Below are 14,866 nucleotides of genomic sequence, written 5' to 3' on the forward strand. Positions count from 1 at the left end.
ACGCGTTTTTGACCTATTTCTTCTTCTCCACCCCCCCCCCCCCCCCACCTTCCCCCCACCGCCCACCCTATATCTCGATCACCATATAATTATAATAATAGTAATACATTTTGCATTAAAATTTTAAACCCACAAAATAAGTATTTAATAGCTTTTTGAAGTTCAATATTGACATTTTAAATTCTAAGAAAATAAATATACAGAGGTCTAAGTCAAACTGAGATAAATATATATTTCGTCTTGTCTGCCGATTATAATTTTTATTAAACAGGTTAACACCGTTAACGCCCCTATCCGTGTCATCTGCTCCAGGAAGAGGAAGATGAACAAAAGACATCCATAAAAATAGAGTAACAATAAAATCAACATGAGTAACCAACAACCCAAACCCAAGGCAGTTAATTGCCCATCTATTCTACTGCAGCAAGAAGAGAATGTAGACCTGTTCGATACTATGGGAAGACTCTGTCTTGTGAGCATTTCTTTATAGATCTATATTTTTTTTAAAAACAAATCGCGATAATTTTTTACATTTTTACTTTCTCGTATATACGTAGTATAGAGAAAGTATTGTAATCGTGCAAAAAAAAAAAAATCGAGATTTTTACAAATCTCGACGTTTTACACCTCACTGATACGGAAAAACATAATTTTGCAATCTTGTCCGTATGTCTGTGTGTGTGTGTGTCTGTGTGTGTGTCTGTCCGTGTGTAAACACGATAACATAGATCTATAAATAAGTATTTTATCAAAATCGTAGATCCGTATCAACTTTTGAGCGATTTCCGATAACCGGAAGTGGTACTTTTCCTACTTTGAATTTTTTAAAAGCCTATAACTTGAGTACTATTTCAGATAGATAAATGAAATTTCACATGTAAGTAAAAGATCTAATTCTCTACCTTCTGTTAAATTTTGAGTAATTTCCGTTGACTGGAAGTAGTAATTTACGCTACTTCCGATTTCTCAAAAAACTAATGTAAATTTTAAAAGTACTAATAATATTGCGCACTATTATGCGCTTTTTTTATTTGCGTTCACTTGGTGTGCAATTAATTTGTCTACGAGATTTTATTCTATTTTTAAAACTTTAAGTATTTAAAATGGATTAAAAATCATGTCTATAGCCCGAGTTTCCATCCCCTGTTATTTTATATAAGAATATTCGAGAAAGTTTAGGGGAGATCACTCCCGGTTTATTGTTTGCATCATCAGTCATCACTCATCAACTCATCAGTGCATCACACTAATCAAAATCGGTAATCTATCGTTTTAGGCTTTAGGAATAGGTAGAGTACGTAAAATCGCCCGCGACTAGACTAGTAATGTGAAAAACAGGTGACTCCTTAAATTTTAGGCCTAATAATTATTTCACAGATGGCCTCTTTTTATATATAGCAAATCCTGCTCGCAAACACTACTGCTGTTAAAAGTTAATTTCTTGCCTATATAATATATATAATATATTGATATATTTAGCCGTTGATATAGGTTTATTATTCATTTATCTATAATATTTGACACAAATATATCACAATATACTTCTATTAGGCCTAAAGCCTTGACAATGACTCAGATGAGGTAACTGTTTCGTACATTACTAACCACGGGCGATTTTACGTACCTAAAACGATAGATTACCTCAAAATCATTAGCTTCAGAACATGACACTTGAGACTGAATATTTCTGCCTTACTTTTTACTGGTTTTATGACTTTCTTGTGATCATTATGGCCTATTTTTAGCTGACCAATTACTCTATAGGCCTAATATATTATTTTAAAAAATGTATAGTCGTGTGCATGGAGGGATTTTTTTTATCATCTTGTATTTGACATTTACCTTTTCAAAGGAGAGGTAACTGCTCTGGTGGTTGCAGGTCCAAACACATGTTTGGGTTATAAGTCACATCTGCTGTGTGGCTAAAAGACAAGACCATAATACAGCAATTGAGCAATGGCTGTTCACAAAACTTTATTGTAGACTTGGATGAAGACGAAGACCGAAGTGGTCAAAAATTCAAACTCTTTGTGGCCGTCATAAATGGATGACATTATAAATGAATGATTCAGTGTATAGGCCTACATGTTTGTAACCTAAAACTATGTTTGTAACCTAAAACTATGTTTATTCATCTAAGATTGCTAAAATATATTTTGTTTCCCTTATCTTATTGTTATATCCACAATAGTTAATCCTGTAAATTTAATTACTTTAAATACCCTTTTTCCTGTTGCAGTCTCTGGCCACTGGTGTTGTGCAGCTCTACCTGGCAGATCAAGCTGACAGAAACAGGTGGAACAAAAGATGCTGTGGGGTTGCTTGTTTTGTGAAAGATAGCTCCAAAAAATCTTTTTTCATCAGAGTCTATGATTTAAAGGTATCTAGTATTACAAATTAACACTTTGAAAAATTTAGCCCCTGAAAAAAAATAAGTTAACATTTTTAGCAATTGTCTACTACCTTTTCTAAAATATATTTGTGCTTTTATAACAATTAAAATTTTAACATCTGTCCAGTGGTGTAGCAACCGGGGGGCAGGGGGGTACATATGTCCCCGGGCGCCAACCCTAGTGGCACCAAAATAAGCTAATTTTATCTGCTATTTTAAATTACAAATATAAAAAGTATTGAAAGTTTGTCCCCGGGCGCCGGTAGGGGTCGCTACGCCTCTGCATCTGTCATTGCTTTTGTCAACAGAAAAAGCAGATGATATGGGAGCAAGAGATTTACAACCAGATTGTCTACAAAACTCCCAGAGAATATTTTCACACTTTTGAGGCTGAGGTAAAGTTTGTTTCAGATGAATGAACTCTTCGTAGTTTAGATGCAAGTCCATGCTCTTGTTAAATAAAAAGCTAGGAAAATATTTAATTTGTTAGTTTAAGTGAATAAAAAAAAATTGTGTCAATATATGTTATGAAGTTTACCCCAATATATGATTTGAACTTTACCTCTTGGATAATTTGTTAAAAGGTTACTGTTATTGTTTCCTATTTTAGAACTGTCAAGCTGGTTTGAACTTTGCTAGTGAAGATGAAGCTCTTAAGTTCAAGAAAGCTGTGGAAGGAAAACTGAATGAAAGGCAGAGAAAGAGACAAGGTGAGCATGTGTAAATTTTAAAATTGGTTTGCATTTTGGGGCAGGAAATCCAAATCTCTGTTTTGTATAAACTTCATTCGAATTTATCAAACCAAGTACAAGATATTGAAAATGTGTGTCTGGATGTTAAATTTCATTTTGACATTTTTTCTTATTAAAATACCAGGAAGGAAAAGACAAACAGTTGCTTCAAAGCCAGGGTATGAATCTGCTAACCTTCCCCAGGGACCTCCTCCACCAAGTGAGCGTTTATTCATTACTGGTTCACAGGTTTTAACCTGCGTACTTGAATCAAGTAGCAAAGGCCTGATTAAGTGACTATACACAAGTGACACAAGGCACATGTCTTGTATGACTTGATTTCCCCATGACGTGCCTCAATTCTTATTCTGTTTACTAATGCCAATTGCTCATCTACAGTGGTTCTGAAAAATTTCAGCCTGTTCTAGAAAGCAGCTGTTATGTTTTCTAATGAAATTATTCAGAATAATAGAAGCCTTTTTTCTCTATAATGCCCCACTCCCTACGCATGGTGATATATAATAAATCTGACTTTAAGCCATGTTATAATACTATCTATGTTTAGAATATTTATTATGTCTACAATATAGTAGAGGGGCATAATGTATGATAACTCTTCTTTGTGAAAAATAAAATTGCTGTTCTATCACTTCTTCAGGGTCAAATTTAACACCCATCCCATCATCCCAGCCAGTGAGTGTCAATGTTGAGTTAAATCGCAGCAACAACAACATCAGTACCAGTGCTGGGAATGTGAAGAAGAACAAGGACAATAAGAAGGACGCCAAAAAGAAGCTAACAAAGGCTGATATTGGCACACCATCCAACTTTGTGTATGTCACCCATCTTTTCATCTGTCTTGTTTTTTGTTTTTTTTACAGAACCTCAATTTCAGTGGGGTTTTTTGTGTCAAAATTCTGTTTAATAAAAAGGGGTATAGTTATGAGTAATTACATTAACTTATGGGTGTGGTAAAATATATTTAATAAGTGATTTCATTAACTTACGGGTGTTTTAAAATATAATTAGGTAGCTAATTTTTAAGAAAAGCTGCAAATATCTTTTTCAGACATGTCAGCCACGTTGGTTGGGATCCAGACAAAGGTTTTGATGTAAGTTGATTTGTTGAAGTCTGGCTTTAATTATTCTGCTGTCTGAAATGAGTCTATTGTCTTGACTTTTCAAAAATTTATTTTAGATTTGTGCTTGATTTAAAAAAAATCAAAACTAATTGTATTTACAGATATTTTTTTTTGGAGATATTTTTCATTAGTGCTTTTAATGAGTGGTTGAAATTGAAAGTGTAAATATTTTTTCCCAGATGAACAACCTTGATCCAGACATGCAGACACTGTTCCAGTCTGTGGGTATAACTGCCGATGCTAACGTAGATAAAGAAACCGTTGATTTTATCTATGACTTTGTGGAGAAACATGGTGGGATAGAAGCTGTGAAGAAAGCTATTGGACCTGTCAAATGTAAGTCATCAGTGTTAAAGTTTCAATTCATTTATATAGGGATTGTTGGAGACATTTTTATTTTCTACATTTGTAATTATTAAACAAATAAATGTTTGAGTAATACATTTATGGCATTGTATCTTTGTGCAAATAAAACAGTTTGTTAAATATCCATTTATAAAGTTGGCTTTTGTTTAAAGTTTCAGAAGTTTTTGGTCTAACTAAATTAATAAAAAAAAATTGGTAGCAATTGAAAATAATTGTTCTGATCTAAATTGACATTTAAATTTTTTTCCAGCTAATGCTGCCCCGCCACCACCTCCTCCAAACAATCGAAATGCTGCCCCACCTCCTCCACCCAACCGTTCAGCTGTACCTCCACCCCCACCATCCAGAGCAGCCATGCCCCCGCCTCCACCTTCTGCCACAGCAATGCCACCACCCCCACCATCTCGAGTGTTGCCTCAGCCAGCCCGCAATGTGGCACCCCCACCTCCACCACCCTCTCGAGTTATGCCACGCGCTCCAGCAGCTGCCCCACCCCCTCCTCCACCTGCTACGCCATCCTTCTCAACATCTGTTGGGCCACCACCCCCACCCCCTCCTGCTGGGGGCCCACCCCCACCTCCTCCACCACCCCCACCCCCAGCTTCAGGTGAAAGTACAGGTATAGGAGCACTCCTGTCAGACATCAGGTAAATTATAGAGCTTTTTAAAAAAAGACTTCACATACCCAGGAGGAGGGAGGGGAATCTGACTTCTATGACAATGTTCTTTCTAACATTAGGTGATTTGGGAAATGAGACAGTATTATTTTTTTTTCTGAAAAACAACATATTGTGGTATTACTTTGTGACTTATTTAAGGTCAGTGGAGAAAAGGATGCTGACCTTTTGTGGTAACATGAAAATATTGGGGGGTTTAAATGTAAAATGTGTTTCTCCTTATAAATTTCACATTTGATAAATTTTGTGTGGTTTTAGGTCAGGCAAACAGCTGAGACCAACTGAGACCAATGTAGAAGCACCTAAAGGGGGCGGAGACTCAAGAGATGACTTGCTGAATGCCATTAGGATGGGCGCAGCACTGAAAAAGGTAGGTCCACCACCATGGTTTATCTGGCAGGGATAGTTTGAAGTTGGATTGATTAACCTGTTTTATAGGACGATTAATACCTAACCAGTTTTTTCTTTATGTGTAACTTAAAGCAAAACTTAAATTTTAGTATTGTAGATGCATCTGCTGGTGTTTAATTGTTTGGTTTAAATGACCTTATGGTAAAAATATAATTAATGACTAATTAAAACAATACTGTTTATTAGAGTTGAGACATTAACATGTTTTAAAAATTGAAAACTTACTTGACTAAAGCATTTAAAAATGTATTTGATTAACCTACATTTTCTTTCAGTATGGTTACTAACTTGAACCAAGTGCTGCTCAACTATTTTTGTAATTTGTATTTTTAAAGTTCTGTCCATTGTTTGTTTTTAATTTTCTTTATAGTTCCCATTGGTCTAGTCTATGTTTAACCTACACACCTGTGTACAATCTGTGTGCAATATATTTTCACCTCTGAGCTCCTATATTTTAAATATCTTTACTACTAAAACTGCAGATATATATTTTTTCACCACTAAGCTCCTATATTTTAGATATCTTTACTATTATAACTGCAGATATATTTTTTCACCACTAAGCTCCTATATTTTAGATATCTTTACTATTATAACTGCCGATATATTTTTTCACCACTAAGCTCCTATATTTTAGATAACTTGACTATTATAACTGCCGATATATTTTTTCACCACTAAACTCCTATATTTCAGATATCTTTACTGTCTGTTATAACTGCTGTTATATTTTTTTTTCACTACAGAGCTCTTATATTTTAGATATATTTTATGCTTATAATTGCTGCCATAGGTAGAACCCACTGAGCGACCAGCCTCAGCTACAACTGGCGACGCTGATGGTTTGGTTGGAGCCCTGGCCCGGGCTCTAGCCAATCGACAAAAACAGATCCATGGTTCAGGTAAACTTAATAGCTGCTGGCCAATCCCTAAAGTTGTTGTGCCTGTGAAATACAAGATCATTTGTTTTTTCTTCCGTATCTTTCTGTTTGTGACTTACCTGGTTCTTAACATTTTCTTTCTGAGGGTCTTGTTGTTGTCCATAGCCTTTTTGTTAACATATTGTTAATGTAAGGTTTCATAAAATGCTTTTTAGAAACAAGTTCTTTAGTGTGTGTAACTCGGTCAATCAACCATCCTAGCTGAACTAACTCTTACTTATTTAAATTCATATGATCCTAAAAATAATTCAATTGTTTTCATCTTAACCCTCTTGTGCATCTAATAGTTGAACTTGCTGCCCTTACCCTTACAAATAATAATGCAATAATATGAGTGTTACCATTGCCCAGTGCTTAACAATTGTAATCATTTTAACTATTTGTTGTCAGCCTTCTACTTACATGTAATACCCATTATGACACTGTCCATACATAGTTGCTAAATCTGACATGTCCATTTTACTTGATGCTCGCGTTCAGTGTATAACCTGGCCTAACACATTGTCCAATGTTGTTGTTTTCTTTTTAAAGTATTGTGTGTGTTTTTACAGAAATTGGTGTACACTTGCAATTGACTGTGTGCTTTAATTATGTACCAGTTAGCAATTGTAAATATTGTTGGTGATTGTGAGGCTGTAACCTAACAGCTTAGCTTTGTTACACTTTCTGTGCATGGTTCTTTGGCTCTCAGAGCCCTTCCTCAGGTCCCAGAGCTTTCAGAAACATGTTGGCACACAGAAAAAACAAGTGTTCTTCCACAGTGTTTAGTAAAAACAAGTGTTATTCCACAGTGCTTATAAAAAAGTGTTATTCCACAGTGCTTATAAAAAAAACAAGTGTTCTTCCACAGTGTTTATTAAAAAAACAAGCGTTCTTCCACAGTTTGTAAAAATAAAACATGTTCTTCCACAGTGCTTCTAAAAAACAAAAAAACATGTATTCTTCCAAAGTGCTCACAGAAACAGTCATTAGTTGGAGTATGGCTCATGCTAACTGAACAATATCTTGCAGTTTATTGTGTTTAGTATCAAATCATTTTCCTATTTTGTCACTGTTTTGTGAAAGGTGTCCAATCAGGAGGATAGACCAGTGTCCTCTAATCCTATGGAGATGGATGGTCTGGTGGGAGCTCTGGCCAAAGCCTTGGCTAGCCGCCGCCCTGCTTGTGTGGACAGTGGTGAGACGGCAACTTGACCTATAGTCACTGATCTTATTAGCCAGTGCTCAGAGCCACTCTACTATTTTATACTCATTAGTGGGAATGTAGTTATTGTACGCTACATCTATAGTCAAGTTCTTCAACAGTTTCAATATACCCTAACTCTCTTTGTAGATTTTACTTGGAACTTTTAAATTGTATCAATACTAACTTTAAAGTAATAGATAGATAGAAATGCTTTACTAACAGCGTTCAATATATTTTTCTAAAATTAAAACCATTTTAAGCTAACATCTCTAATATTTTACTTCAAACAATTATATCAGAAGTATCTAATGTTTCTTATTTTTACTAAGCCATTTTCTTTTCCAGTTATCCTTTGATTACAGCTTTTGCAATAACGTAAAAACATGCAGGGGACTCTACTACTTATTAATTGTATCAACCCTTAAACAGTTTAATTTTGATACTACCTATTAATTATATTAAGCAGTTTAATTTTGATACTACCTATTAATTTATCAACCATTAAACTGTTTAATTTTGATAACTGTTGCATTAAATTTTTTTTACATCTACAGAGCCCAAATTGTGCTGATTAAAATGACCAAAAACTAAAACACTGAAATCCATTTAAGAACGTCCCAAAAATGACATTGCTTTTAAACACAAGCTGTTTGTACCATTTATTTTTTGGGCTTTAGAAATTGATTGTTCCAGATTCTTGAAATTACTTTTTACAGGATAAGTTTCCTTCTGTGGCTATTGAATTTAAATGGTGACCTCAAGGCTTTCTGGTGCAGATTTTATGTAAATCACTGAAGTATTTTTTTAATTCTCATGTAATTCTTTTGTCAAAAAAGATTGAAAATCAGGATGATAGAAGTGTAAACAGTGCTTCTGAAGATGGAGGCTTAGTGGGTGCATTAATAGATGCATTAAGCAAACACAGGCTTGCCAAACATGACTCTGGTAAAGTGAACTCGCACCATCATACCAACAGCGTAGATATTTGTCAGACTGAACACTCCAGAATGTAGCAGATAGCTTTTTGCACTCTTTTGGAATGCTTTATATACTATATTCTTTTTTCAGCTGAGCTATGTGCTGTTATATACCACATGAGCACACTTCTGCTGTTTTTAAGCTGTAGATTTGGCTTTCCCATAGTGGTTATAAATTATGTCAAATCCTTTTTACTAGTTCACTATTGTTGTATATATACACAGGAATTTACAAGTTTTGAAATTGTTTATTATTGCTGTTTATTGTTTAAACAGTTTAAAAACTGTTTTAAAAAACATTGAGAAAATTTAAATAATTACTCATTCTCAGTTGGGCTGTCCCACATGAAACTTGTAAAGTTGTTGCTCTGAAATCTATATTGCTATTATGTGTCTAGTTAATTCTCTTATACCATATATGAAATACAGGTTGTCCAAATCATTTGAAACAAGCTAGACTTGGCTTTAAGCCAACCTAGTTGATTTTGTGCAATTTCTATCTGTGAAAAAGGCTTTGCATGTTGGCTAACATATTTTCTGGCTGTTTTATTATGTATTCAGCTCTTGAATTAAATTTGTTTACACCCTTAAGTTTACTGAAACAGATGGATGCCTGTTTTCAGTCAAATGTAAAGCTTTTTTCAGGATTGTGTGTTATTAAGTGAATAATTTCATTTTTAGAATGCCCTGGATAGTAAACATACTTTTTTTCTCTTGTTTTAAAATGCATATCATAAAATATTGCTTGGCCTGTTCCATGCAGCGTGTGCTTCATCTATTTTATGCTGCTAGGAGATACTTGACACACACATATATGTTCATCTCATAGTGGCCTTCTCAATCTAGCTTTGCCATCTTGTACCGTTTTGTACTAATTCAAGCTTCCTTTGTTAACATCTTGTGTAACTCCTTGCTACTACTTAACTGCTACTCATCAATGCATCATGTATTGTCTACTAATGGGATTGCCAGTTTATTTTTTTTTATTGTGCTATATCTTATAATATTTATAATGGCATTAATATTCTTTTTTATTTAACTTATTTACAATACTAACTATATGACTATCTGTGAAGTCAATCAAGCATTAGAAAGACCTTAAATGTTTCCAAGTTAATGAAATAAATCATACATTATGAAATAAATCATACATTATGAAATAAATCATACATTAGCACACAAACATTAAAATTTAGAAAGAGTTTTGTAGAATCATATTTCATTCATCTAAACTCTGCCCATTTGTTTTCAGATGATGAAGACGACTCTGATGATGATGACGACGACGACAGTGACGACGATGATTGGGATGTTTAAATCATTGTTAGAAAAATGTGAAAACTTTGGGTGTTTACTTTCAAAACTAAGAACTGCCCACATTTTTAAATACACATTTCAAAGACTGAAGGTAGCTGTGTTGTTTTTAATCAAAAAAGGCTGCTGCTCTCAGTTTTAACATTTGTTGTCACTTTTAATTTAGGTGTTGGTAATTACAGACATAAGATTTTTTATGCAATCAGCTATTTTTAAAATGGGATTATTTTTCATTCAACCAAAAATTAGTCTCATGTTTTGGTTTTTATTTGTTAACACGCCTTTTTTATTACACACGTCTCATAAAATCTTCTCTCCCACATAATTTAATATGTCAAAAAATTATTCTTTCACCATGCCTGAAAACTGGCACATTTAACAAAGTATAGAATAAGATAGAATTATTGGAACGAGTATTTGTTAATTTAATGTATTTTCTAATGTACAAAATAATTTGGAGTTGTAATTAACCACTTAGAAAAGTTTGACCTTGTTTATGTGCTCAAAATTGTGTATAGCAGTGTTACCTGAAACATTTATTTGCATTTCCAAGGTTAAAATTTAAATATTCCATCTCAAGTTATATATATTTTCTTATTATAAGTGCTGGAAAATGTTTGGTAAATAGATAAATAAGACAAATATTATTTCAACAATTTTAGAGTATTAAATTAATTTTTATGACACATATTTTTCAGCTTATTTTTATTACTTTTTTGCCGTCAGATTTTTGTAAACATGATTTGACCCTGTATGTAAAACTGGTTCATGTAAAATTTAACAGACAAGGAGAACAAGTCTCTAATTAATTAACAAGTATTTTTAGAGCTTAATTAACAATTTGCTGACAGTGGCAAATCAGTGATGCATTTTTTTTTCAACCATACCAATGTTACTCTATTAGTGAAGTGTTCATTTAACAAGTGTACTGGTAATGATGTAAGTTTTATCAGAACCAAGGAGACAGAGCAGGGAAATAAAATTATGTGCTCTGTTTTATTTTGCAATTTAGTTTTAATATGTATGTGACTCAATTTTGTGTGTAGGTGAAGTGGTATTAAAAACAATTTTTTTAATGTGTGTTTTGCTTTTTAACAGAAAACTTTATTACTCAATGCAGTTAGAAAAGCAGCAGGGACTGACATGATATGAAGCAAACTTTAGTGTATACTTGATGTACATCATTAATCACTTCCTACATTTGCAATATAAATCAGTAAAAGAAATGTTTGAGCAGGACAAATGTTAAGAAATGTAGTGAATTAATTCTGTTGTAATGAAGGTGGTAAAAAAGCAACTATAGAAACAAGAAACTTATGCCATTCAAGTCAATTTAATTTTCTTTTTACAAATGAACATTTTTTTAAAGAGTTTCAAACTCTTAACTATACATTACAGCATTAAAACAATGCCATTTAAAATATTGCAGTTTATTAATAAAAACCATATGAGGTTACCAGTTTTATTTTCCTAGCATAATAAAGTAAGAAACTTTTCAATAGAATTTACATCCAAACCAAATTTCTTTTACTAGTTTGCTATGTGTGGACAAAAAAAACCCTCCACTAAATGGCTTACATATGATACAAACTGTTCATTCAAACCAGTCAACAGATAGCCCACACTTAACAAATTTCATATTACACAAACTGTACTGTGGATAATCCAAAATACACATGGCATTTAAGATAATTACAATCCTAATGTACAAACAAGACCTAAACAATTGAAATAAAATCAGATAAATACAATTTTGGTTACTTTTTTTTCTTTTTGCTGGTTATAACTTGCCATCCATCCTCTACTGGGGGTTTCTCTTCTGATGTTTCCATTTCTTCAGCACAATCTGTGTGGGAAAAGATTTTAAAACTACATCAAACATCACAATTTACAAACACAGAATTTACTTTGTACAACTTACAAACACACTGGAACAGTTACAGGTATATTATTTTAATAAACCACACACAGATTTATCAGGTATATTTACTTCTTGGTTTATTAGAGAGTAACGCTTTTGTAACAATACTCCAAACCCAGTAACTGATATGGTACTGTTAATACATTCCAGTTTTAAAACTTATAAAAACTCAGAACAACACATTCTACAAAGATATCTCCCTAAATGTAAACATCTTATAAAATACATTTTCTTAATAAAAAGCTGCCACATTTCATTTATTTCCCCACTCAAAAATGTAAAGAAAAAAAACATGAAAAAAAAGTTCTGCATTTAAAAATGTATTTGAATCGTGTAGTTTACCTGAAGAAGATGGGACATTAGATGCTTGGACTTGATTTGAAACTGTACAAGTACCTGAAGGGCTGGTTTCCACTTCAATATCACACTAAAATTGTATTGTATTGAACATTCAGTGATGCTTAGAAGTAATACAACAGACACAACATTTAACTGAAATTTTACAGATGCTCAGAGAAATTTTAAAATATTAAATAAGTATTTTGTTCTTTAAATGTGCAAATAGTCTAAGAGGTTTATATTTCTAAAAAAATACAGGCCCATCATAAATTATTTTTATATTGTTAGTGAAACCATAAATGGTTGGATATAAAAAAAAAATACGTCTTTACAAAAATGTATCTTACATCTATTTCATCAGATGAATCATTTCCTATACAACAGTCTTGTAAAGATACTTTAGGTAGCATTTGCAATCTTTCCTGCAGCTCCTCCTGCTTATTTTCTTGACACAGTCGATAATATAAACATAACAATCTGGAAATCTAGTAAGAATTTTGTTTGTTTTTACTTTCTTGTATATACGAAGTATAGAGAAAGTATTGTAATCGTGCAAAAAAAAAAAAATCTCACTGATACGGAAAAACATAATTTTGCAATCTTGTCCGTATGTCTGTGTGTGTGTGTGTAAACACGATAACTTGAGTACCGTTACAGCTAGGTTGATGAAATTTCATATATAAGTATTTTATCAAAATCGTAGATCCGTATCAACTTTTGAGTGGTACTTTTTCTACTTTGAATTTTTCAAAAGCCTATAACTTGAGTACTATTTAAGATAGATAAATGAAATTTCACATGTAAGTAAAAGATCTAATTCTCTACCTTCTGTCAAATTTTGAGTAATTTTCGTTGACCGGAAGTACTAATTTACGCTATTTCCGATTTCTCAAAAAACGCATGTAAATTTATAAAGTACTAATAATATTGCGCACTATTATGCACATCTTTATTTGGCGTTCACTTGGTGCGCAATTAATTGGTCTACGAGATTTTATTCTATTTTTAAAACTTTAAGTATTTAAAATTGATTAAAAATCATGTCTATAGCCCGAGTTCCCATCCCCTGTTATTTTATATAAGAATATTCGAGAAAGTTTAGGGGAGATCACTCCCGGTTTATTTTAAACATAATTAATCTTAGGAAAAAAGTTAGACTAGTCACAAGTTTAATTTTACTATTAAATAATGGAAAGTTTAAAAAATTGGTTAAGGTATTCTACTCCTATTAGGTGTGTTTAAAAATAACTTTCAACTAAGATAGAGGTATTAGGTCTAGAAATAAATTATATATGGGTCTACCTCTGGTACACTGTTATCTTCCAAAATTAGATCAAACTCGGTGTTAAGGACATCCTCCAAAAAATCTTCCACTTCAAATGTTTCAATACCTTCTGTAAAAAAAAATCCATGTTAAGAATTTTATTTAGTTCATCCCATTGTGTACATTGATTTCAATGAGAATATAAAAATCAGGCTATAGGCTAAATAAAGAAAGATTAAAAAACAAAATTTCCTAGACTGACCATTCTCTGTAAACCAAGTTTCAATGGCATAAATCAACCACTTTGCTTTTTCTCTGCTCTCTGCTCCCCCAAAGCCGTGCTCCACAGCCAACTGAAACATTTTTATTTTTTATCATGAAAAAAATATATAAAAATGATGACATTTAGTAGGCCTAAAATAAATATATTCAATTCACTAATGAGAATCTTGCATTTCCCTGGGTAAGTCAGTCAGTATTACTATTAATTATTACTATTATCGTTAAGCTCAGAAAAATAATAATGCTTCCCAAAACGAAACAATTTTTCTGATCCAGTCTGATATTTGATAACTAAGTGACGGCTACCATCAGCCTGGTAATTGTCAGGTATGAATTTAAAATTTTACTATTTTAGTTTCTAAGTTTAGCTATGATTAATCACATATTCTAGGCAAATCATAATGATAATACTAATAGTCTAATAGTAAGGCCTGAAACTTAAAAACGTCTTTAATGTTGTTGTTGTTTTTTATACTCATACTTGCAAAGCCTTCCAGCTATTTAATAGTTGCGAGACGGCGTTACCAAAAACACTCATACTACTACTAGCACAAGCCATGTTGTGACTGCAATGTGCAACTGGGTGGCCACATCAAAATATTGAAATAAAGCCAAACAACAATGAAATAAATATACTGTAGTTTACTTTAGTGTACTATTGTTCACCTATTTTCTTTTTGTGGACATTTAATCGATAAAGTTTTACGACTTTCGTTCTCCATAAGCTCGACCACGCGTAAAACTTTATAAAAATAGTTTTAAAATAAAATTGTCAATGTGGCAAGACAACACACACGCACACACAAACACTGTCGATCGCAACACATTACACACACGGTTAAATAATACTTTAACGAAACAAAGATAACTTAATAGCCAAGTTAACAGCTTTTTATATTTAAAAATGTTATAGTAATTACATA

At 32.7% G+C, this 14,866-nt stretch overlaps 2 protein-coding genes across 4 annotated transcripts; one reads left to right on the forward strand and one right to left on the reverse strand.

The window, feature by feature from the left end:
- Positions 1 to 290: 290 nt before the first annotated feature.
- LOC131946940 (actin nucleation-promoting factor WASL) lies at positions 291 to 11,012 on the forward strand. Of its 3 annotated transcripts, none has more exons than XM_059307993.1 (12): positions 291 to 472; positions 2,240 to 2,380; positions 2,701 to 2,787; positions 3,003 to 3,102; positions 3,269 to 3,343; positions 3,782 to 3,956; positions 4,193 to 4,235; positions 4,445 to 4,601; positions 4,882 to 5,278; positions 5,567 to 5,678; positions 6,513 to 6,621; positions 10,076 to 11,012. In XM_059307993.1, the coding sequence occupies exons 1-12, from the start codon at positions 368 to 370 to the stop codon at positions 10,138 to 10,140; spliced, it is 1,566 nt and encodes a 521-aa protein (XP_059163976.1). In that variant the 5' UTR covers positions 291 to 367; the 3' UTR covers positions 10,141 to 11,012. The 3 variants fall into 3 exon arrangements, with proteins under 3 accessions (XP_059163976.1, XP_059163975.1, XP_059163977.1); XM_059307992.1 differs by lacking the exon at positions 6,513 to 6,621 and adding an exon at positions 7,726 to 7,837; XM_059307994.1 differs by lacking the exon at positions 6,513 to 6,621 and adding an exon at positions 8,683 to 8,791.
- On the reverse strand, positions 10,873 to 14,553 carry LOC131946941 (pre-rRNA-processing protein TSR2 homolog). The gene is made up of 6 exons (XM_059307995.1): positions 14,425 to 14,553; positions 13,924 to 14,014; positions 13,700 to 13,791; positions 12,745 to 12,882; positions 12,401 to 12,485; positions 10,873 to 11,983 (listed from the first exon to the last, which is right to left on the reverse strand). Exons 1-6 carry the CDS (start codon positions 14,500 to 14,502, stop codon positions 11,895 to 11,897), a joined length of 573 nt encoding a protein of 190 aa, XP_059163978.1. The 5' UTR covers positions 14,503 to 14,553; the 3' UTR covers positions 10,873 to 11,894.
- Positions 14,554 to 14,866: the final 313 nt, after the last annotated feature.

Source organism: Physella acuta, unplaced genomic scaffold (genome assembly GCF_028476545.2).
Source record: "Physella acuta isolate Inbredline_101_S28 unplaced genomic scaffold, ASM2847654v3 ptg000576l, whole genome shotgun sequence".
NCBI classification, from domain to species: Eukaryota; Metazoa; Mollusca; class Gastropoda; family Physidae; genus Physella; species Physella acuta.

Excerpts from the sequence above, each read along its gene's own strand:
- LOC131946940 (XM_059307992.1), top strand. The coding sequence starts at position 368 with ATGAGTAACCAACAACCCAAACCCAAGGCAGTTAATTGCCCATCTATT. Across the intron at positions 473-2,239 it reads CTATGGGAAGACTCTGTCTT|TCTCTGGCCACTGGTGTTGT; the intron begins GTGAGCATTTCT and ends TTCCTGTTGCAG. Across the intron at positions 5,279-5,566 it reads GCACTCCTGTCAGACATCAG|GTCAGGCAAACAGCTGAGAC; the intron begins GTAAATTATAGA and ends GTGTGGTTTTAG.
- LOC131946941 (XM_059307995.1), bottom strand. The coding sequence starts at position 14,502 with ATGGCTTGTGCTAGTAGTAGTATGAGTGTTTTTGGTAACGCCGTCTCG. Across the intron at positions 13,792-13,923 it reads AACTTGGTTTACAGAGAATG|AAGGTATTGAAACATTTGAA; the intron begins GTCAGTCTAGGA and ends TTTTTTTTACAG. Across the intron at positions 11,984-12,400 it reads TAATGTCCCATCTTCTTCAG|ATTGTGCTGAAGAAATGGAA; the intron begins GTAAACTACACG and ends TTTCCCACACAG.